Below are 22,959 nucleotides of genomic sequence, written 5' to 3' on the forward strand. Positions count from 1 at the left end.
TTCCATTTTCTATTCTATCCATTTTCTGTCCTATTCCATTCTATTCCATCCTAAATTCTATTCTATTCTATTCTATTCTATTCTATTCTATTCTATTCTATTCTATTCTATTCTATTCTATTCTATTCTATTCTATTCTATTCTGTAGTGATTCATATTTGGACGCTTGACAACCGATTCCCATTTTTGACGGTTTGCAGTGTCTCGGGGGTGGGGGGTGGTCAGGTGATCTGCTTTTGCGACTTTCCAACAAGCCAAGTCAACAGGGAAGGCCGATTCAGTTAACAACTGGATGACTAACTTAGCAATCGCAAGCGAACCAATGAGGTGAGAAAAGCCGTAAAATGGGAGAGGGGAAAAAAACTTATTTCACCAATGTCTCACTTAATGATGTCAATTTTGGGCTCAAGGGGGGGTTGTATGTCGAGGACCACCTGAAGTAATGGGACAGCTCCGATGATTCGCTTAACAACCGTGGCAAGAAAGGATGTAACATGGGGCAAAACTGACTTAAGGAAGGTCTCCCTTAGCAAAAAACAAAAAAAATTGGGGCTCAGTTCTGGTCGCAAGTTAAGGACCAGCGTTGCCTGTATTGCTGTGACTGGCTTCAATTTAACCTCAGGAGAAGATTGAATGGCTTGAAGAAGGCAGCATGTCATTGCTGAAGCGTGGGAAGTTGAAGGGAGCCGACTCAAGGTTTCAGCCGCTGCATTATCTAGATTTTTGGAGATGATTTTCGCTTTCCCCCTATCTTGTTTTTCCAGCTCGCGTCTGCAGAGGCTTGGTTTCATGGCCTCCCAATTAACCGAAAAGGATTTTTTTCCAACCTTTCCTTTCCTCCTGCCTCTGTGGAATATTATGTGGATCAAAGAGCCGAATCTTCTCTTTGCGTTACAACACAACTGAATCTGTGATGATCCTTCCAGGGTTGAGTGTACACACGCCAACCCACGTTCCAGTTGCAAAAAAAGAAGAAGATTTAATCGCTCTCCGAGTTGCGAGATGCTTCTGCTTGAGGAAGGAGGCTTTTAAGATGCATAAGGTTTCCTGCCTTGAGAAGGGGGTTGGACTAGAAGTCCTCTAAAGATCCCTTCTGGCCCCTCTGATTCCATGATTCCAATAAGAAGAGAATATTTGGTGAAATGACTCGGGGTTGGGTACTCTCTGAGTTGGGTACTCTCTGAGCTTGGTTGTTTTCTTTGCAGATGTTTCATGACCCAACTAAGTTACATCATCAGTGCTAGAAGAGAAGTAGAGTTTGCAAAGGGGAGGAGGAAGAGGAGGGTGGGAGGAGGAGGGGAAGGGAGGAAAAGGAGGAGGAAGAGGAGGAGGAGGAAAACTGTGGGGTCCTTGATGCACTCTGAGCTTGGTTGTTTTCTTACAGATGTTTCATTACCAAAAGAGCCTTGGTGGCGCAGCGGACTAAAGTGCTGTTAAATAGCACCAGCTGCCTGCAATTACTGCAAGTTCAAATCTCACCTGGCTCAAAGTTGACTCAGCCTTCCATCCTTCCGAGGTAGGTAAAATGAGGACCCGGATTGTGGGGGCAATAAGATGACTTTGTATAAAAAAGAACACCGCTTAGGGGGGGCCGAAAGCCCTACTAAGCAGGTATATACAAAAGTATGAAGGCTATTGCTTAATGCATTGTAAGCCACCCTGAGTCTCTGGAAAAGGGCGGCATATAAATCAAATAAATAAATAAATAAATAAATAAATAAATAAATAAATAAATAAATAAATAAATAAATAAATAAACTAAGTTACATCATCAGTGCTAGAAGGGAAGTAGAGTTTGCAAAGGGGAGGAGGAAGAGGAGGGTGGGGAGAGGAGGGGAAGGGAGGAAGAGGAGGAGGAGGAGGAAGAAGAAGAAGAAAACTGTGGGGTCCTTGATGCTCTCTGAGCTTGGTTATTTTTTTACAGATGTTTCGTTACCCAACTAAGTAACATCATCAGTGCTACAAGGGAGTGGGGTTTGTGAAGAGGAGGAGGAGGAGGAGGAGGAGGAGGAGGAGGAGGAGGAGGAGGAGGAGGAGGAGGAGGAGGAGGAGGAGGAGGAGGAGGAGGAGGAGGAGGAGGAGGAGGAGGAAAACTGTGAGGTCCTTGGTGCTCTCTAAGCTTGCTGGTTTTCTTGCAGACATTTCATGACCTGTCTAGGGAACATCATCAGCATTGGAAGGGAGTGAGCTTTGCAGAATGGAAAGGAGGATTGTGTGATCCTTGGTGCTCTCTGAGCTTGCTTCTTTTCTTGCGGATGTTTCATGACCCAACTAGGTAACATCATCAGTGCGAAAAGAGTGGTGTTTGCAGAGAGGAGGAGGAGGAGGAGAGGGAGAGGAGGCGGGAAAGTTGTGGGGGACGAGGACGATGACTATGGGTCTCTGAGCCTGGTTATTTTCTTGCAGACATTTCATTACCCAACTGGGCAACATTATCAATGCTAGGAGGGATTCTATGATTCTGTGTCATTTGGAAGGGAAATTGGGGAGAGTTTACATAAGAGGGCAGATTTAGGGCTGAAATAGATCTCCAAGGCTGAAGTTCCTTTGTTATTTGAAATCCTGTTTAGTTACAAAACTTCATTAAAAAACAAAACAAAACAAAAAAAACCCTTGGCTTCCGATGTCCCCTCCCCCAACCCCCCCCTCCCCAATTTCCATCCATTTCAAGATCTTGCAATTTCCACCAGGGATGTACATGCTTTTGGCTTCCCCCAGCCCCCCCCACCCCCCCCTCCACCCCTCCGCTTTCATCCATGGTTAAATATGTAAATAAAATGTCTAAAGTCATTCTTCAAAGAAGACAAAGGGGAAGAAAACAAGGCAGGGGGGAAAAAAGACAAGCAGAAAATTCTTTCTCGGTTCTCTATAACATTTGCCCAGAGGGTGGGGGGGGTGGGGGGAGGAGGCCAAGGCCAGAAGAAGTCTCCCAGCAGGGGTGCCCGCTGTGCCACGTAACAGTCATTGGCGGGGGTGGGTGGGAAAAGCGCTTTTAAAGAAAGAAATACATATATAAATATATATTTTCTTCGGCGCCTTTTCTTTCTCCCTTCCTTTCCTTGCTTCCTGCTCTTTCTCTTTCATTCTTTCTATCCTTGTCTTTCTTGCATCTTTATTTAGCCTTCCTTCCTCCCATTTCTTTTTTCTTTCTTCTTTTCCCTTTTTATTTCTCCTTTCCCTTCTTCCTTTCCTTCCTTCCTTCTTTCTGTCCTTCCTTTCTTCCTCCATTTGCTTCCTTGTCCCTTTCTTGCTTTCTTTACATATGCTTTCTTTCCCTTTTTCTTTCCTTCCTACTTTCCCCCCCCCTCCTTCCTTTGCTTTCCTTCTCTCTTTCCTTCCTTCCTTCCCCTCCAACCCTCTTCTTTAAAGCAGTCACACTGAAATGAAAGCTAATTGAAGAAAGTGGCTGTTTTAATTCCCATCACCAAAACGAAAGAAAGAAAGAAAGAAAGAAAGAAAGAAAGAAAGAAAGAAAGAAAGAAAGGAGGGAGGGAGGAGGAGGGAAAGAAAGAAAGAGAAAGAAAAGAAAGGAGGGAGGGAGGGAGGGAAAGAAAGAGAAAAAGAAGAAAAAGAAAGGAGGAAAGAAAGGAGGGAGGGAGGAGGGAAAGAAAGAAAAGAGAGAGAGAGAAAGGAAGGAAGGAGGGAGGGAAGAAAGTGAAAGAAGGAAGGAAAGAAGGAAAGAAAGAAAGAGGAAGAAAGGAGGGAGGGAGGGAAAGAAAGAGAAAGAGAAAAAAGAAAAAAGAAAGGAGGAAAGAAATGAAGGAGGGAGGAGGTAAAGAAAGAAAAAAGAGAGAGAGAAAGGAAGGAGGGAGGGAAGAAAGTGAAAGAAAGAAGGAAGGAAAGAAAGAAAGGAAGAGGAAGGAAGAAGAGAGGGAGGGAGGAGGGAAAGAAAGAGAAAGAAAGAAAAGAAAGAAAGAAAGGAGGGAGGGAGGGAGGGAGGAAAAGAGGGAGGGAGGGAGGGAAAGAAAGAGAAAGAGAAAAAAGAAAAAAGAAAGGAGGAAATAAGGAAGGAGGGAGGAGGGAAAGAAAGAAAAAAAGAGAGAGAGAAAGGAAGGAAGGAGGGAGGGAAGAAAGTGAAAGAAGGAAGGAAGGAAAGAAAGAAAGGAAGAGGAAGGAAGAAGAGAGGGAGGGAGGAGGGAAAGAAAGAGAAAGAAAGAAAAGAAAGAAAGGAGGGAGGGAGGAAGGAAAAGAAAGAGAAAGAAAAGAAAGAAAAAAGAAAGGAGGGAGGGAGGAGAGAAAGAAAGAAAGAAAAGAGAGAAAGGAAGGAAGGAGGGAGGGAAGAAAGTGAAAGGAAGGAAGGAAGGAAGGAAGGAAGGAAGGAAGGAAGGAAGGAAGAAAGAAAGAAAGAAAGAAAGTCAGGGACTAGCGAATTATCCAGAGTGGATGAAAACCCTTCACTTCCACAGGTGAAGATGCTTTAACAGGCAGGATTTCTACGAGGGGAATCTCGAAGTTTGCCTGTGAGTGTTTTATATTCCACTTCTTCCCACTCCTCCCAGCAAAGAGGAAGACAAACAGGAACGAGGGATGGACGTGCCGTATTTTGGACAAGAAGGAAGACTCTCAAGTTTCACTCCAACTTTTAGAAGTTCTTTAAAAACGTATTTCTGATGGTGATAGCAGCAGGATGGACGGCCCAGGACATTTTAGCCAATTTAGTCATTTGAACCCTGTTCAGAGAAAGAGGGGGGGGGGCTTTATGAATTTCCCTCTGTATGAATCTTCTTTTTTTTTTTCCCCTGTGACCCCCAACTGAGTGGCGCACAGAAAGATCTACAATGCAAAGGACTGCTAAGAAAAACAAGCTTTGTTTCAGAGAGAATAGAAATTCTTTATTAATCCACTTTCAGACAGGCCTGATTTATGCTGAATCAGAGAAAGAGGTCTGGGGTCTTTGGAGTGCATAAATAGATCTCTCTCTCTCTCTCTCTCTCTCTCTTTTTTTTTTTTTTTTTTTTCTCATTTTCTCCCTTTCTTTGTCTCATTCTCTCTCTCCATCTCTCTCTCTCTTTCTCTTCTCATTCTTTTTCTCTCTCTCACCATCTCTTTCTCTCTTTCTGTCTTATTTCTTTCACCATCTTTCTTTCTCGTTCTTTTTCTCATTCTCTTCCTCTTTCTTTCTTATTCTTTCTTTTTCTCATTTCTTCCTTTCTTTCTGTCTTCATCTCTTTTTTTCTCTTTCTCATTCTCTCTCCCTCTTTCCAACTTATTCTCTCTCACTCTTTTTCTCCCTTTCTGTCTTATTCTCTTTCCATCTCTCTCTTTTCTTTTTCTCCCTTTCTTTCTTATTTCTCTCCATCTCTTTTCTTTCTTCTTCTCATTCTTTCCCTCTGTCTTATTCTCTCATTCTTTTTTCTGTTTTTCTCCCTTTCTGTCTTCTCTCTCTCCATCTTCCTCTTTCTTTTTCTCCCTCTCTCTGACTTATTCTCTCTCATTCTTTTTTCTTTTTCTCCCTTTCTTTCTGTCTTCTTCTCTCCATCTCTCTGTGTGTGTGTGTGTTTAGCTAAGACCTCTATCAATGCCCAGGAATGCAACCAACTCCGTTCCAAAATAAAGACATAAATCGCAACATACAGATAACCCCTATTGCATATCATATATACAGGGACTCGGAATCCAGTTCATAGACTGTGAAACTATGATCTGTTTAGCTGTATTTTTTAAAACACAGCTGGTCCTTAACTAACAACCATCCGTTTAGTGACCATTCAATGTTACAATGGGGGTGGGGGTGGGGGAAAGTGACTTACAACCAGTTTTCGCCCTTAAGATCCTAGCAGCATCCCATGTGGTCATGTGATAAAAATTCAGACGCTGGACGACTCGTATTTATGACAGGTGCGGCGTCCAGGGATCACATGATCCCCTTTTGAGACCTTCCGACAAGCAAAGTCAGTGGGGAAGCCAGATTCACTTAACAACCGCATGACTCACTTAACAACCACAATGATTCGCTTAACAACGGTGGCAAGAAAGGTCATAAAATGGGGCAAAAACTCACTTAAAACACCGTCTCGCTTAGCAATGGACATTTTTGGCTCAATGGTGGTCACAGGTCAAGGACTACGTGTGGAAGCCACAGATGCCTGGATTCACATACGACACACTACTAAGCCTTCAGCAAGGGGCTTCCAAGCCTTTTCATGCAACATCACACATTATGCTACGCCCCCTTGCTTTCAACCTGCGGTGGCTGAATTAACACAACAGTCCAAACTCCCTATCAAACCAGCCCTCGTGCTTTAGAGCCAAATCATCATTAGTGCTTTAGAGACACGATGTAAAAAAAAATGTTGAGACTCTAGAAAGAGTGCAGAGAAGAGCAACCGGGATGATGAGGAGACTGAAGGCTAAAAGATAACGATGAATGGTTGCAGGAACTGGGCCTGGCTAGTCTAGTGAAGAGAAGGATCAGGGGGGACAGGAGAGGAGTCTTCCAATATTTGAGGGGCTGCCACAGAGAGGAGGAAGGGGGTCAAGCTATTTTCCAAAGCACCTGAAGGCCAGACAAGGAATCATGGATGGAAACTGAACAAGGAGAGATTCAACCTAGAAATAAGGAGACATTTTCTGACTGTGAGAACAATAAACCCATGGAACAGAGAAGTTGCCTTTGGAAGTTGTGGGAGCTTCATCACTGGAGGCTTTCAGGAAGAGATTGAACTGCCATCTGTCAGAAATGGTGTAGGGTCTCCTGCTTAGATGTGGGTGGTGGTGGACTAGATGACCTAAAAGGTCCCAATTCTGTTAATCTGAATCTAAGATGATAGAAGGCCTGGAGACTAAAACATGAAGAACGGTTGCAGGAACTGGGCCTGGATATAAGGCAAGGACTATCTGTACATAGATTTCCATAGTTGTCTTTCTATCAACTGGCTTGCATCTTCAAGGCCTTCTCTTGAAGCTTTTCTCCAAAGGTCACGGCTGAGTTTTTGGGGGTGACACACTGTCCCCACGTCAGATTCCCCCACCCCTCTCTGCGTCAGCCTAGCAAAGGATGGGCAGATTCATTGATTTGCCGCTGATCCAGAGATCACCAAGTGGAAAGCATAAATCCAACAGAATCTTGCTGCTCTTTGTACATAAATCACTGGAGACCCAAAGGTCTTCTTGTTGTTTTTTTCAAGAGGCAACTGAACACTTTGGTTTTTCTTTGAAGATGTTTCACTTCTCATCCAAGAAGCTTCTTCAGCTCATTCAGCCTCTTCAGCTGAAGAAGCTTCTTGGATGAGAAGCAAAACGTCTTCAGAGAAAAACCAGAAAGTCCAGTTGCCTCTTGGAAAAGTACCGTTGGGGAAAGAAGGGAAGGGAAGGGGAAGGGGAGGAGGAGGAAAGGAAATAGAGAAAGGAAATACGGAAAGGGAAGGGGAGGAAGAGTAAAGGAAAGAGAGAAAGGAAAGGAATTAGGGAAAGGAAATATAGAAAGGAAATAGGGAGGGGGAGGGGGAGGAAAGGAAAGGGAACAAAGAAAGGAAAGGAAATAGAGAAAGGAAAGGAAATAAAGAAAGGGAGGGAAAGGAAAGGAAAGGAAATAGAGAAAGGAAATAGGGAAGGGGGAGGGGAGGAGGAAAGGAAAGGAAAGGAAATAGAGAAAGGAAATAGAGAAAGGAAATAGGGAAGGGGAAGGGGGAGGAGGAAAGTAGAGAAAGGAAAGGAAATAGGGAAAGGAAAGGAAATAAAGGAAAGGAAAGGAAAGGAAAGGAAAGGAAAGGAAAGGAAAGGAAAGGAAAGGAAAGGAAAGGAAAGGAAAGGAAAGGAAAGGAAAGGAAAGGAAAGGAAAATGTCTACAGAGATGCTCAGTCCTCCAGGTCATGGCTGTCCCAAAGGTGCTTTTTCAAGAGGCAACTGGACTTTCTGGTTTTTTTTTTCCTTCGAAAACGTTTCGCTTCTCATCCAAGAAGCTTCTTCAGCTCTGAAGAATCTCCATAGACAAATCACTGCAGACTTCTCCTCTGTGGTTTTTCCCTTCCAAATGCAATTTGCACTCTCCCCCTCCCCCCCAGATCAAAGAAATTCAATATTTCTCTGTCTCAATCATCAGGATATTTTTATTTTAACTCCCTATTGTTTGGATCGGGCAGGCTACTTTAAGTTCTTTAGCACCCCCCCCCCTCTTCCCTGCAAAAAAAGGCCTAGACTTCTAACATTTAGTTGCTCAGATTTGGGACGAACTCTTCTCTCACCATTTGCCATCAAAGCTTCCATTCCATAAATAGAGGGACCACCGAAACCTCTGAGTCAACTCGATTTTTATGCGCTTTTGAGCCAGATCTTTATTACCCAGGCAATAAAAAGCATTCAAACACAATTCCTTTAAAACCTCCACCGCTGCTTTTAAACAAATCTTCTCTTTCTTTTTCTTTCTTTCTTTTTCTTTCTCTCCCTTTTTTCTTTCTTTCCTTTCTTTCCCTTTTTCTTTCTCTCTCCTTTTTTTCTTTCTTTCTTTCTCTCCCTTTTTCTTTTTTCCTTTTTTTCTCTCCCTCCTTCCCTTTCTTTTTCTTTCTTTTCCTTTTTTTTCTTTTTCTTTCTTTCCCTCCCTCCTTTTCTCTCTTTTCTTTGTCACTTTTTCTTCTATTTTTCTTTCACTCTCTCCCTCCCTTTCTTTTACTTTCTTTCTCTCCCTTTTTCTTTCTTTTTCTTTCTTTCTCGCTCTCCCCCTTTCTTTCTTTCTCTCCTTCCTTTCTTTCTCTCCCTTTTTCTTTTCTCTTTCTTTCTCTCTCCCTTTCTTTCTTTCTAAGAAAAGCTTTTCTTTTAAACGTGCAGAAATAACAGTCACCCAGGTTGAATTTTAGAAGTTTTACAGCCCTGTTTTCATGGCGTTAAGAGGCAGCGCCAGAGATGATGGTTAGCTGGGAAGAGAGCCCTTCTCATTAGACTGAAGCTGGAGAGGCCCATACAAACCCAACTGGAACCCCCCGCCCCCCCCCCCCCAAAAAAATCCCTTAGATCTGATTCTCCCGGAAGTTGCTACAACTTGGTGGTGCAGCAGACTAAAGTGCTGTTAAGTAACACCAGCTGCCTGCAATTTCTGCAAGTTCAAATCTCACCAGGCTCAAGGTTGATTCAGCCTTCCATCCTTCCGAGATAGGTAAAATGAGGACCCGGATTGTGGGGGCAATAAGCTGACTTTGTATAAAAAAGAACACCGCTTAGGGAGGGCTGAAAGCTCTACTAAACAGGTATATACAAAATAGGAAGGCTATTGCTTAACGCATTGTAAGCCGCCCTGAGTCTCCGGAGAAGGGCGGCATATAAATCGAACCAATAAATAAATAAATAAATAAACTTCTAAGCCTCCAGAAGTTGACACCAGAGTTTTTAATTTTGAAAGGATCTCTAGATCTAGAATAAAGCGTGTCATCTGCCGGAGGTTATCAGATGTTGAGTAATGCCGTATCATTTTAATCCTAATTAAGTGTAATTAAAAGGAGATGTTAGGCTTGGAGAGGAAGTTTCTGCTGGCGTACCGTTTCAAAATCAAATGTGGTTCTCCATCTTGGAAAAAAAAAACCTAGGAATTATTGGGTGTATCAAGATCTTAACTCCAAGAATTCCCCAGCCAGCCATGCTTCACCAAATTCACCTCCGATGCTGTCTGGAGAACTCTGGGATGTTGAAGTCCACCCATCATAAAGGCCGACAAGGCTCACCAGCAGATTCAAAGACCTCCTGGTGAGCCTTGTCCAGAATCTGCACAAGGCTCACCAGAATTCCCTGCAAACAAGGGAATTCTGTGTTCCAGAATCCCTTTGTTGCAAAGTCCATCATTTCCAATCAGGTGGTTTGGCAACCTCTAACAATAAAATGAGGATGGGTCCAAAAAGGGGCATGGAGGAACTTCTGTTTCTTGGAAACAAAGGTGGGATGGATGATGATGATTGAGGATGATGATGATGAAGATGATGGCAGCTAGTGTGGCAGAGCAGATCAAGGAAATCCAGATGAAGGAGTGATGGGGACCAGATTCTCAGCCCAAACTCCCTCACCGGGTCATTTTAGGAATAACCCCAGGCCACATTCTGGAAAAAAGGGAAAGTTACAACCCTCACATAAATCAATAAACACCACTAAGACGGGCTGCAAGCAGCTCTTCCTCCTCTTTTACCCCTTTCCTTACAACAACCCTACTTGCAAGGATCAGGGGAGAAAGTTGAGAAAGTCTTAAAAGAGGGCGGAAGAAGGGGAGAAGGAAAGGAGGGAAGCTTTGGGAACGCGCGCCGATCAAGGGCTTCTCTCTTTTTTTGTTCTCTCTCTCTCTCTTCAACCCCCTCCCCGCCGCCCCTCCTGTACCCCCAGCCCCGGCTTTCTTTCTTCAGCTTCAAGGCGCCCCGTAGGTGCCGGCGCAAAAGGGACAGCCGGCTTCGCCTCTTTTCTCATGCAAAACCAGAGAGGCGCGCAAAGGAGGCGGAGGGGAGCCCAGGGGAAGAGGGGCAAGAAATAAGAGGGGGCTATGGCCGGACCTGTGCGCGTGCGCGGATCCGCATCACGGTCTGCTGCTGCTACTCCCGCCTCCTAAACCCCGCTTCTCTCCCCTCCCCTCTCCACTTCAGCAGCTGCAAAGCCTGCCTGGACTTACTTTTTTGACTGAGCGCGCGCTCTGGAGAAAGCGAGCGCTTTTGGAGAGGGCGCTGCGCTTTTACGCGCGGCTTTGGCCACCCAGTGCTCCGTCTCGATCCGGGCGCAGGCGGCAGCCCCGGCTCTCCCTTCCCTCCGGCTGGCCGCTTTCTCTGCCCTCCCTCCCTCTCTTTCTTTCCCCACCCAGCCTGGCCGAGCCCTCCTTCTCCAACCGAGGGGGCGGAGACGCAAAAGTCAGCGGAGCGCCCGATTTCTCGGAGCAGAAAGCTCAGCAGAGAAGCAGCCGGAGAGGGCGCCCGCAGCCGGCCCGGGAAAGCAAGGAACTGGCCAGCACGCACGGGGGCAGCCGATTCCCTCTTCCAGCGACCCCCGGGATCTGCAAAGGAAAAGGAGCCGGGAAAATTTGCATCCAGCAGCTTTCCCGGCTGCCGGAGAGCGAGAGCGGCGTGGAAGATTTTTGGAAACGGTCCTCCGGCATGCCGAGCCGCTGTAAGTCACCTCGCGCATGGAGCGCCACAAGAGGCGCGCGTCCGCTTCCTCGCCCTCTGCCCGACCTAGCTTAAGACCCCCCCAACCCGGGCTGCGGAGCCGGACGAGCGTGGGAATGTCACGCTTTGGGTGGAAGTGAGCGGAGTTTCCGAAGCTTTGTTTTGGGGTTTTGGGATTCGAGAGCGCGGCGATTGCCATGAAGCCAGATTGGAGGCGGATGGAGTCCTTTCCGAAGAGGGCTCCGGAGGAGAGCTGGGAGCCGGGGTGCCCGTGATCTGACCGGCCCCCTCCCTCCCGGTTGCCCACTTCTCCGTCCTTCCCTCCCTTCCTCCACCACCAGCAGAACTTGGGGGGTTCCTCGGAGCGGTGGGGCAGCTTCCCGAGTTGTCCAACATGAGCTGCGGGCGGCGGCGGCGAAGGAGCTCCAGACAGACTCTGGCTGTGGTGCTGCATCTGGTGTGCTCCTGTTTCGGCATCAGCTCCATCGACATCGACCGGCCCGGGGACGGCCGGTGCCAACCCATCGAGATCCCCATGTGCAAAGACATCGGCTACAACATGACCCGGATGCCCAATTTAATGGGCCACGAGGACCAGCAGGACGCGGCCATACAACTGCACGAGTTTGCCCCGCTGGTAGAGTACGGCTGCCACAGCCACCTCAAATTCTTCCTCTGTTCCCTCTATGCTCCCATGTGCACTGAGCAGGTGTCCACACCCATCCCGGCCTGCCGGGTGATGTGCGAGCAGGCGCGGCTCAAGTGCTCACCCATTATGGAGCAGTTCAACTTCAGGTGGCCGGACTCTTTGGATTGCAGCAAACTGCCCAACAAAAACGACCCCAATTATTTGTGCATGGAAGCCCCCAGCAATGGCTCCGAGGAACCTCCCCGGGGATCCAGCATGCTCCCTCCCATGCTCTGGCCCCAGAGGCCCCACAGCGTCGATCACGACTTGACCCAGCAGAAGGACAGGCTGGGCCAGCTCTCCTGCGAGAACCCCGGGAAGTTCCACCACGTGGAGAAGAGCGGTTCTTGTGCTCCACTCTGCATGACGGGAGTGGACATTTACTGGAGCTGGGAGGATAAGCAGTTCGCCGTCATCTGGTTGGCTGTCTGGTCCATCCTCTGCTTCTTCTCCAGCGCCTTCACCGTCCTGACTTTCCTGATCGACCCCCAGCGCTTCAAGTACCCGGAGAGGCCCATCATCTTCTTATCCATGTGTTACTGCGTCTACTCCGTGGGCTACATCGTCCGTCTCTTCTCCGGAGCGGAGAACATCGCCTGCAATCCGGACAGCGGCCAACTCTACGTCATTCAAGAAGGTTTGGAGAGCACCGGCTGTACTTTGGTTTTCCTGATCCTCTACTACTTCGGCATGGCCAGCTCTTTGTGGTGGGTGATCCTGACTTTGACATGGTTTCTGGCTGCGGGGAAGAAATGGGGTCACGAGGCCATTGAAGCCAACAGCAGTTACTTTCACTTGGCGGCTTGGGCCATCCCTGCCGTTAAGACTATTATGATCTTAGTCATGCGCCGGGTTGTAGGAGATGAGTTGACGGGCTTGTGCTACGTTGGCAGCATGGATGTCAATGCGCTGACCGGCTTCGTGCTGGTCCCTCTGGCTTGCTATCTCATTCTGGGGACGTCCTTCATCCTTTCGGGCTTTGTGGCCCTCTTCCACATCAGGAGAGTGATGAAAACCGGCGGGGGAGAACACCGACAAGCTGGAGAAGCTCATGGTGAGGATCGGCGTCTTCTCCGTCTTGTATACCGTGCCGGCCACTTGTGTCATCGCGTGTTATTTCTATGAAAGATTGAACATGGGTTACTGGAAAGTTTTGGCTACCCAGCAAAAATGTAAGGTCAACAATCACACCAAGCACCTGGACTGCACCATGAGCGATTCCATCCCGGCCGTGGAGATCTTTATGGTCAAAATCTTTATGTTGCTGGTGGTGGGGATCACCAGCGGGGTCTGGATATGGACATCCAAAACTCTGCAATCCTGGCAAGGGGTTTGTAGCCAGAGGATCAAGAACAGGACTCGCAGGAAATCCACCAGCATGGTAGGAAGTGGGAGTCTTTACAAACAGACCAGCCAGACTTTGCCCAAAGGTCATCATGCAAAGTACGAGCCGGCTTTGCAGCCTCCGACCTGTGTGTGACCACAGTGGACAAACAAGAAAGACCATAATAATATTATGAATCGGAATACTTGGAAAGCGACTGAAAGAGATGCCCCATCAGTCAGCACAGCATTCAGGACTAAATGTTGTTGGGTTTTTGTTTTTTTTTAATGCTTTTAAAACTTCTATTGTTTTACCAAACAGCAAATTAAGAAGAGAGAATTGAAATCTTAAAATTCAAGGTCAGGAAAGGGGGGGGGGGGAATTAGTGCCTCGAATGTTAAACAAACATAAGCACACTCTTTCTTTCTTTCTTTCTTTTTTTTTCTTTCCTTTTTTCTTTTTCTCTTTCTTTCTTTTCTTTCTTCCTTTCTCTGTCTTTTCTTTTTCTCTTCCTTCTTTCTTCTCTTCCTTCTCTCTCTCTCTCCCCCCTTAGTTTGCTAGTTTTTACATGCTTTGAAAAACTTTAGTAAAACTTCCTTCCTCTCCCTCCCTTTTTTCCTTCCTTCCTTCCTTCCCTTTCACTCTTTTACCAAATACCTTCCCTTCCTTCCTTTCTTCTCCCACCCTCCCTCCCTTTTCTGCCTTTCACTTTTACCAAATACCTTCCCTTCCTTCCTTCCTTTCTTTCCTTCCTTCCCTCCTTCCTTCCTTCCTCCCTCTCTCCCTCCCTCCCTCCCTCCCTTCCTTCCCCTATTGATTCTTTAGCCAAGCCTTGGGGTGGATGAAAAACCTGGTGTTCTGACTTGTAAATATTGGAATTTGGTTTGCTTTAGAGGTTTCTAACCCTTTAGACATAAGTACTGTATTTGTAGAGCTTTTTTTTTTTTTTTTTTTAAAGAAAAGTGGAAAACTTGAAAGAGAATGTTAGGGAAGCAACCAGATTAGAGAGAAACAGAAGTTTGCATTCACCCTTGAAACCTTTGCAAAAGCAGAACCTGTTCTCAAATTTTTATTTTTATTTTTTTTGCCTTTTATCACGCAAGACGGTCTCTCAAAATGGTCTCTTCTGCGGAAAATAATGTGCAATACAGGTTTTCTTTTTTTCTTCCCTTCTTCCTGCGTTTCATCCCCCTTGTTCCCTCCCCCCCACACACACACCACCCAGACCCATGCCTTGAAATACGAAACAAGTTGCCAGACATAAAAAACGACAGAAGGGAATCTTTTAACAAAAGAACAGAGGGGTTCTAGTCCCTAGGAACCCTTCGGAGTTACACTTTGTGGCTTTTTAATGGAAATCGGACACGTTTAGAGAAGGGAGGGAGGGAGAGAGGGAGGGCCAGGCGCTGAAAAGAATCCAAAGGGGCTTATTGACTCTTTCCCATTGTTAAATAAGATTCAATCCATGAATAGATCAAGGAAACGATCCCATCTTCCTCCATTCCACCAACCCCACCCCCACAGCCCCAAAGAGAAAGCAGGGCACAGGGAGGTGGTACCTAGCTTGTCCATCTAGCTTTCTCTATTTGTAATATACAGCTATTTTTCATGCCCTATTTTATTAAAACATGATGAGCGAGAAATAAAAACAACTTCTAGTTTGATAACGAGCATCCTCTCTCTGGCATTCTATCATTTTGGGGAAGCCGGGTGGGGTGGGGGTGGGTGACCAGAGGAATGCCAATGCAGGTTGGCACCCATTGGATGGCATTTAGGGCAATGCCGCTGTGGTGAAGTGGCCAGAGCTGCTATACAGCTCTTGTAAAGGAAGGAAGAAAATGGCTGGAGCGCCCAGCAACTTCTGGTGGCAAGTCGTTCCATCGGTGAATTGTTCTTACTATTAGCAAGCTTCTTAGTTCTCCTCGTTTCTAAGTTGGTTGGTTACAGTGGTGAAATGTAAAATTTGTTACTACCGGTTCTGTGGGCGTGGCTTGGTGGGGGGGGTGTAATGTGCCAGTGGGCGTGGCCAACTTTTTTTTAAAAAAAACTTTTAAAAGCATTTTTTCTACAACCTCTTCAGCCAGAGGTTGTAAAAATGCTTTTAAAAGCCTCTGATGATCCCAGCTGAGTTGCCTGATCGTCAGAGGCTTTTAAAAACATTTTTTTCTACAACCTCTTTGGCCGAAGAGGTTGTAGAAAAAATGGTTTTAAAAGCCTCTGACGATCCCAACTGAGCTGCGCCATCATCAGAGGCTTTTTTTTTTTTAACTTTTAAAAGCATTTTTTCAGCCGAAGAGGTTGTAGAAAAAATGCTTTTAAAAATAATAATAAAAAAAGCCTCTGATGATTGCGCGGCTCAGCTGGGCCATGGCGGTGGGGGGGGGCAGGGATTTTTGCTACCAGTTCTCTGAACCATCCGCCGCCATTAGCTACCAGATTGGGCGATCCGGTCCGAACTGGGAGCATTTCACCCCTGGTTGGTTAGCTTTGCTTCTTGTCCTGTCTTACTTTGGATAATAGGTTGACCTCCTCTTTTTTGTGGCAGCCCCTCAAATATTGGAAGACTGCTATCATATCACCCCTAGTTCTTCTTGTTAGACTAGACATACCCAGTTCCTGCAACCGTTCTTTATATGTTTTAGCCTCCAGCCTCCAAATCCTCTTGGTTGCTCTTCTCTGCACTCTTTCGAGAGTCTCCACATCTTTTCTATATTGTGGTGCCCAAAACTGGATGCAATATTTCCGAGTGTGGTCTTACTAAGGCTTTGTAAAGCGGGAGTAGAATAGCTGCATTCATGGGAAGGCAGAGAAGAGCTCTGGGTGCAGGGGTGAAAAAAGGGAGGGCAGGAAAAAGCCAGAGAGAGCTGGCACTACATCTGGCAACTCTAGGAATCCAACAGCCTGGTGCAGTGGTTAAAGCAGGGACTTTTGAACTCAGTTCTGGAGTTGGCCAGGATGTGGAAATGAGGCAGGGAGGTGCAAAATGAAAGCAAACTCTTATCCTTTCCTGGTCATTGAAAATTCACAGCAAGAAACTTTTTAAATTGTCTACTCTACACGCCACCAAGAATTGCTCTGGGAGTGAGGTGGGTGGTCTCTATAAATTTGATATACAGGGATCCTTGACTTACAACGATTCATTTAGTGACCAGAGTTACAACGGCATTGGAAAAAGGGACTTGTGACCATTTTTCACACTTAATGACCATTGTAGCCAGCACCCTGCAACACCAGAGTCATGTGATCAAAATTCAAGACACTGGGCCACTGACTCGTATTTATGACAGTCGCAAGGTCCCGAGATCATGGGATCCCCCTTTGGCGACCTTCCAACAAGCCAAAGTCAATCGGGAAGCCAGATCCGCTTAACGACCCGCGCTGTTAACTTATCAAGGGCAGTGATTCACTTAACGATGGTGGCGAGGGAGGTCGTAAAATGGGGCAAAATTCACTTAACTGTCCTGCTTAGCAGCAGAAATTTTAGTGCTCGTGGTCTTAAGTCCAGGACTGTGTGTGTGTGTGTGTGGTGTGTGTGTGAGAGAGAGAGAGAGAGAGAATACAGACACACACTATGTGTCTGTCTACAGGATAGATAGACAGATAGATAGATGTAGATGATAGAGAGATGATAGAGAGAGAGATTAGACAGAGAGAGATGTAGATGATAGATGATAGAGACAGATTAGATATAGATGATAGATGTAGATGATAGATAGATGATAGACAGATTAGATAAGATGATAGATAGATGATAGCAATAGTTAGATGTAGATGATAGATGATAGAGATTAGATAGATAAGATAGATAGATGATAGATAGATAGATGATAGACAGACAGATATAGATGATAGAGACAGAGATTAGATGGATAGATGATAGAGACAGATTAGATAGATAGATAGATAGATAGATAGACAGATGACAGACAGACAGATGACAGAGGCAGACAGATAGACAGATAGAGACAGAGATATACGATAAGTATGAAATATACTGTATATATGAAAAAGTACTTTTCCTGCTTCTTGACTGTTTTCTCCAATGTTCTTGGGAGCTTTTTTAAAATAATAAAATCACTATTTTTGGTGTGGATGTTTAGTTAGGACGATGAGAGAGGTTAGACCACTTTCCCAATTTCCCATCCTTTTTTTTTTTTTTTTTTTGGCCAGGGATAAAACCATCCTTAAAAAGAAGAGAATCTCATTTTGTTCCTCTTCTGGAACAAAATCTCTAGTTTGGGCTTGCACCCCAGAGGGGGGGGGGGGAGAGAGAGGGAGAGAGGGAGGGAGAGAGGGAGGGAGGGAGGGAGGGAGGGAGAAAGAAAGAAAGAAAGAAAGAAAGAAAGAAAGAAAGAAAGAAAGAAAGAAAGAAAGAAAGAAAGAGAAAAGGACCCAACAAGGACTGAGTTAATTTTATTTGCATCACAAAAAGGTCCTTAGATTTCAGAACAAGGCCAGAGCTTTTGAAAGTGCACAATCCTCTCTGTTGTCCATGGAAGAGGAACTGAGAGCAGGGAACATACACACAAACACAACCCCCACCCAACACACACACTCAGAATGGGGGAAGCTGTGGGGACAATAATGGCTCTCAGCATGTGTTCAGAGTCTACGTTAGAACTTTTAAAACTTTGGACAGCTGATGCCAGTTATCTTTTTTTTCTTCTTTTTTCTCTGATCAAATCATAGCAACCGCAAGACATTCTTAAATTGGAGGAAGGAAGAGAGAGAGAGAGAGAAAGTGGGAGAGAAAGAAGGAGACAGAGAAGGGGGGGAGAGAGAGAGAAAGGGAGAGAAAGGGGGAGAGAAAGAGAAAGAAATAGGGAGAGAGAGAAAGGGGGGAGGGAGAAAGGGGGAGAGAAAGGGAGAGAGAAAGGGAGGGAGAGAAAGAAAGGGGGAGAGAGAAAGAAATAGGGAGAGAAAGAAACGGAGAGAAAGTAAGGGAGAGGGTAAGAGAGGGAGAGAAAGAAAGAGGGAGGGAGAGAAAGAAAGAAAGAAAGAAAGAGGGAGAGAAACAGGGAGAGAAAGAAAGGGAGAGAGGGTAAGAGAGAGGGAGAGAAAGAGAAATAGGGAGAAAGAAAGATGGAGAGAAAGGGAAAAAGAAGGAGTGAGAGGGAGGGAGGGAGAAAGAAACAGAAAGAGAAAGAGGGGGAGAGAGAGAAGGGGGGGAGGGAGAGAGGGTGTGAGAGAGAGATAGAGGGAGAGAAAGAGAAAGGGAGAGAAAGAAAGAGAAAGGGGGGAGAGATGCTTGATAGCTAGATATGATAGATATAGCTAGACATGAAACACAGAGAGATTAGAAAAATGCAGATAGTCCTCGATTTACAACCACAATTGAGCTCAACATGTTTGTTGTTAAGTGAGACATTTGTTAAGTGAATGTTGCCCCCAATTTATGACTTTACCCACCCCCGTTGTTAAATGAGTCATAGCAGTTGTTACGTTGGTACCATGGTTTTTCAGTGAATCTGGCCTCACCATGGACTTTGGCTTCTCAGAAGATCACAAAAGGGGACGACGTAACCCTGGGACACGGCAAGGGTCGTAAAGAGGAGTCAGTTGCCAGGCGCCTGATTTTGACGTGAGCATGGGGGATCCTGCGATGGTCATCAGTGTGAAAAATGGTTGGAAGTCATTTTTTTCAGTTGTGTTCTAGCTTCAATAGAAAGGTAGATAAGATAGATATGATATAGATATGAATGACGGTGAGAGAGAGATGAGAGAGAGAGAGAAAGAAAGAAAGAAAGAAAGGAAAGAAAGAAAGAAAGAAAAAGAAAGAAAGAAAGAAAGAAAGAAAGAAAGAAAGAAAGAAAGAAGGGAAGAAAGACAGACAGACAGAGAGAAAGAAAAGAGAAAGAAAGAAAGAAGGAAAGAAGAGGAAGAAAGACAGAAAGACAAAGAAAGAAAGAAAGAAAAAGAGAAGGAAAGAAAGGCAGACAGACAGAGAGAAAGAAAGAAAAGAGGAAGAAAGACAGACAGAAAGAGAAAGAGAGAAGGAAAAAAGAGGAAGAAAGACAGAAAGACAGACAGAAAGAAAGAAAGAAAAAGAGAAGGAAAGAAAGACAGAAAGAAAAGAGAAAGAAAGAGAAGGAAAGAAGAGGAAGAAAGACAGAAAGAAAGACAGACAGAAAGACAGACAGAAAGAAAGAAAGAAAGAAAGAAAGAAAGAAAGAAAGAAAGAAAGAAAGAAAAAAAAAAGAAGCAATGGATGGAAACATAGCAAGGAGAGAAGCACCTAGCACTAAGGAGAAATGTTCTGAACGCTGTGAACAGATAATCAGTGGAAGGTTGGGGCTCCACCACTGGAGGTTTTTAAGAAGAGACTGGACAGCCTTTTCCCTGGAATGGATTAGGATCTCCTGCTTGTGCAGGGGGTTGGACTAGAGGACCTCCAAGGTCCCTTCCAACTCTGCTATTCTGTTCTGTTAGGTGAAGATGGGTTTCCAAAATGAAAGGATGCTTGTCCTTGTCCACCAGCCCAAGTGAAGGTACAAGAGAGAGGTACAACCTTTGCCTTCTTGGTTGGCCTTATTCCAGCGGTGAAATCCAATTTTTTTTACTACCTGTTCTGTGGGCATGGCTTGGTGGGCATGGCAGGGGAAGGATACTGCAGAGTCTCCATTCCCACCCAACTCTGGGGCCAGCCAGAGGTGGCATTTGCCGGTTCTCTGAACTACTCAAAATTTCTGCTACTGGTTCTCCAGAACCTGTCAGAACCTGCTGGAATTTCACCCCTGATTCACATCCCAATTATCTGCCTCCACCTCCAATTATCTCCTTTCTACACCTAACTATACCCTTTGAAACCTCGCTGTACCTGCTTCGAAACTGACAGCATCAGATATTTTGGGCTGGAGATGTTTTTAAGACAAACTACGGATCATCGGTCGATGGTGCAGAGACCCTGCAGAGGCTCTCTGGCTCCTGGCCCATCTCCGAGTGGATGTCGCAAGGTGCATGACCTCATGAAGTTCCAGATGGCTTCTAAGCTGGCTTAAAACAGAAGCACACCACCCAAATGAATCGGCAAGGCTGGGGGAAGCTTTGAAGGAGCCTCCCAGAAACTCAAATGTCAACAGTTTTCTTTTCCTTTAGTTTTGGGGTTGTTTTTTTTTTTTTACTCTCCGATCCAGCCTACGGCTTGGAGATCTCCAAGTGGTTCCCCATCCGACTCTGACCCTGATTAGCTTGCTGAAAAAGCCAAGGTGAGCTAATTGAAGTGCCAAGTACATATTCAAGATAAGCAATTGCAAAGAAACTTTCTTCCTCCTCTTCTTCTCCTTCTCCTTCTCCTCCTCTTCCCTTTTTCGCTACTCTTCCTCTTCTTTTTCTTCTCCTTCTCCATCTTCCTACTCTTCCCCTTCTTCGCCTTCTCCTCTTCCTCCCCTTCCCCCTCTCCTTTTCTTTGTCCTTTACCTCCTATTCCTCTTCTTCCCATTCTACTTTCTCCTCCTCCCCCTTCCTCCTCCTTTTCTTTCTCCTTTTTCTTCCTACTCTTTCCTTCCTCTTCCTCTTCTTTTTTCTTCCTCTTTCTCTTCTCCTTCCCCCTCTTCTTCCCCTCCTTTCTCTTCCTCCTCCCCTTCCCCCTCCCCTCCCCTTCTTTCTCCTCTTCCTCTTTTTCTTCTTCTCCCTTTACTCCTCCTCCCCTCCTCCCCCTTTTTCTTTTTCCCTTTTCTTCCTCTTCTTTTTCTTCTTCTTCTCTCCCTCTTCCTCCCCTTCCCCCTCTTCTTTTCTTTCTCCTTTTTCCTCCTATTCCTCTTCTTCTCATTCTACTTTCTCCTCCTTTCTCCTTTTCTTTCTCCTTTTTCTTCCTACTCGTTCCTTTCTTCTTACTTCCTCTTTCTCTTCTCCCTCTTCTTCCCCTCCTCTTTCTCCTCCTCCTCCTCCCCTTTCCCCTCCCCTTCTTTCTCCTCTTCCTCTTGTTCTTTTCCCTCTCCTCCTCCTCCCCCTTTTTCTTTCTCCCTTTTCTTCCCCTTTTTCTTCTCCTTTCCTCTCCTCCTCCTCCTCTTCCTCCCTTTCCCCTCTCCTTTTCTTTTTCCTGTTTTTCTTCCTACTCTTCCTCTTTTTCTTCTCCTTCTCCCTCTTCTTCCCCTCCTCTTTCTCCTCCTCCTCCCCTTCCCCCCCCCCCCCATTTTCAGGAGGAGGCCTAAGACCAGAAGCTTTTGACTTGGAATGAAATTTGCAGACACCAGACTGCAGGAAACGCTTTGAAGATCCATCTCAAAAGCAGGAAAAAAGGAAATAGCCCCTCTTTGCAAGGGGGGCAGCAGAGGGAGGGAATGGTGTGTCTACCCAGCTAAGCTTCCTTCTCCAACCACCCCTTTTGCTAACACTCTCTTCTCAACCCCCCCACCCCCAACTCCTCCTCCATCCTAATCCTGCAACTGGATTTGGAAGGGGGGAGGTGGACTTAAATCAGCCAGGCTCCGCTAGCTATGAACAAGTCCCCACTCCATTGTCTCTGGGGGGCTACAGTGAGTAAGTATGAACAATACTACAAGGAGGATGAGGGACAAGCAGAGTCGTCGGCACTGAAAGTGGACTGAATGCAGACTGGGGGGGGGTAGTGATGTTTGGCTGGGGAGGGGTCCCAAGTCCCTCCCCATATACACTCACCCACCCACCCCAAAATGCATGGGTTGCAATCATTTTAGGAAACCAAACGATCTTTCCTTAAAGAACAGATTTTAGCATCCCGTAATCTGCACAGCTGTTGGTTTAATTCAGTGTTTCTCAACCTTGGTAGCTTGAAGATGGGTGGACTTCAACTCCCAGAATCCCCCAGCCAGCTGGCTGGGGGATTCTGGGAGTTGAAGTCCACCCATCTTCAAACTACCAAGGTTGAGAAACACTGGTTTAATTGAACAGTCTGGTTTAGCTTGGTGTGCAAACTCAGCCATCGATGGCTGCTTCCCCGTGGCAGAGGGAGCCAATCAGGGCTTGGCATACCCCCTCGACTTACAGCCATTCGTTTAGTGACCGAAACAACCATGGGCATTAAAACAACTTACTTACAACCAAGCCTCACCTTTATGACATTCAAAGTTAGAGCAGCACTGGGAAAAAAGGGATTGATTGATTGATTGATTGATTGATTGATTGATTGATTGATTTATATATATATATATATATATATATATATATATATATTAGATTTTTATACCGCCCTTCTCCCACTGGACTCACCCCAATCAGGATCAGCTGCGCACCAAGGAAAGTTTCTACAAAATCGACACAAAGCCATCCGTAATCCATAAAGACTGTTGCTCATTCCTTACGGATAGCTCCACATCCCAAGAGACCAGAGGTCCAGCTGTTGCATTGTTACTTCTTTGCTTAACTAAAAAAAGAACTCTCTCCTTTCTTCTTTACTTCCTTCCTCCTGTTTTTCTCAAGGCAACAGAGAGTAACCCCATACAATAGTTTCTGGCTATTCTCTCACAGATCAGTGGGACAACTGGAAAGGGAGGTGGGGGCCATGAGGTGAGAAATAGAGAGGTTTGCATTTGTGCTGTGCCACCCCCCCCCTCCAAACCAGGGGTGAAATCCAGCAGGTTCTAAAGAACCGGTAGCGGAAATTTTGAGTAGTTTGGAGAACCGGCAAATACTGGCTGGCCCCAAAGTGGGGTGGGAATGGAGATTTTGCAATATCCTTCCCCCAGGAGTGGGAAGGGAATGGGGATTTTGCAATATCCTTCCCCCAGGAGTGGAGAGGGAATGGGGATTTTGCAATATCCTTCCCCCAGGAGTGGGGAGGGAATGGGGATTTTGCAATATCTTTCCCCCAGGAGTGGAGAGGGAATGGGGATTTTGCAATATCCTTCCCCCAGGGATGGGGAGGAAGGGGATTTTGCAGTATCTTTCCCCCAGGAGTGGAGAGGGAA

The 22,959-nt window shown here is 45.8% G+C and overlaps 1 protein-coding gene and 1 long non-coding RNA gene across 2 annotated transcripts; one reads left to right on the forward strand and one right to left on the reverse strand.

Moving 5' to 3' along the window:
• Positions 1-9,303: 9,303 nt before the first annotated feature.
• Positions 9,304-10,722, reverse strand: LOC139322143 (uncharacterized). Its single transcript, XR_011600829.1, has 2 exons — positions 10,577-10,722; positions 9,304-10,019 (listed from the first exon to the last, which is right to left on the reverse strand). It is a non-coding gene; the product is annotated as an uncharacterized lncRNA (long non-coding RNA).
• A 735-nt stretch (positions 10,723-11,457) lies between these two features.
• Positions 11,458-14,738, forward strand: FZD10 (frizzled class receptor 10). The gene is given in 2 exon segments (XM_070950311.1): positions 11,458-12,771; positions 12,773-14,738. Coding segments are annotated over 2 exon segments (1,773 nt in total). The 3' UTR covers positions 13,232-14,738.
• The last annotated feature ends 8,221 nt before the right edge of the window (positions 14,739-22,959 follow it).

This window comes from Pituophis catenifer, unplaced genomic scaffold (assembly GCF_029215685.1).
Source record: "Pituophis catenifer annectens isolate HBS135680 unplaced genomic scaffold, rPitCat1.0.hap2 SCAF_10, whole genome shotgun sequence".
Taxonomy (NCBI): Eukaryota; Metazoa; Chordata; class Lepidosauria; order Squamata; family Colubridae; genus Pituophis; species Pituophis catenifer.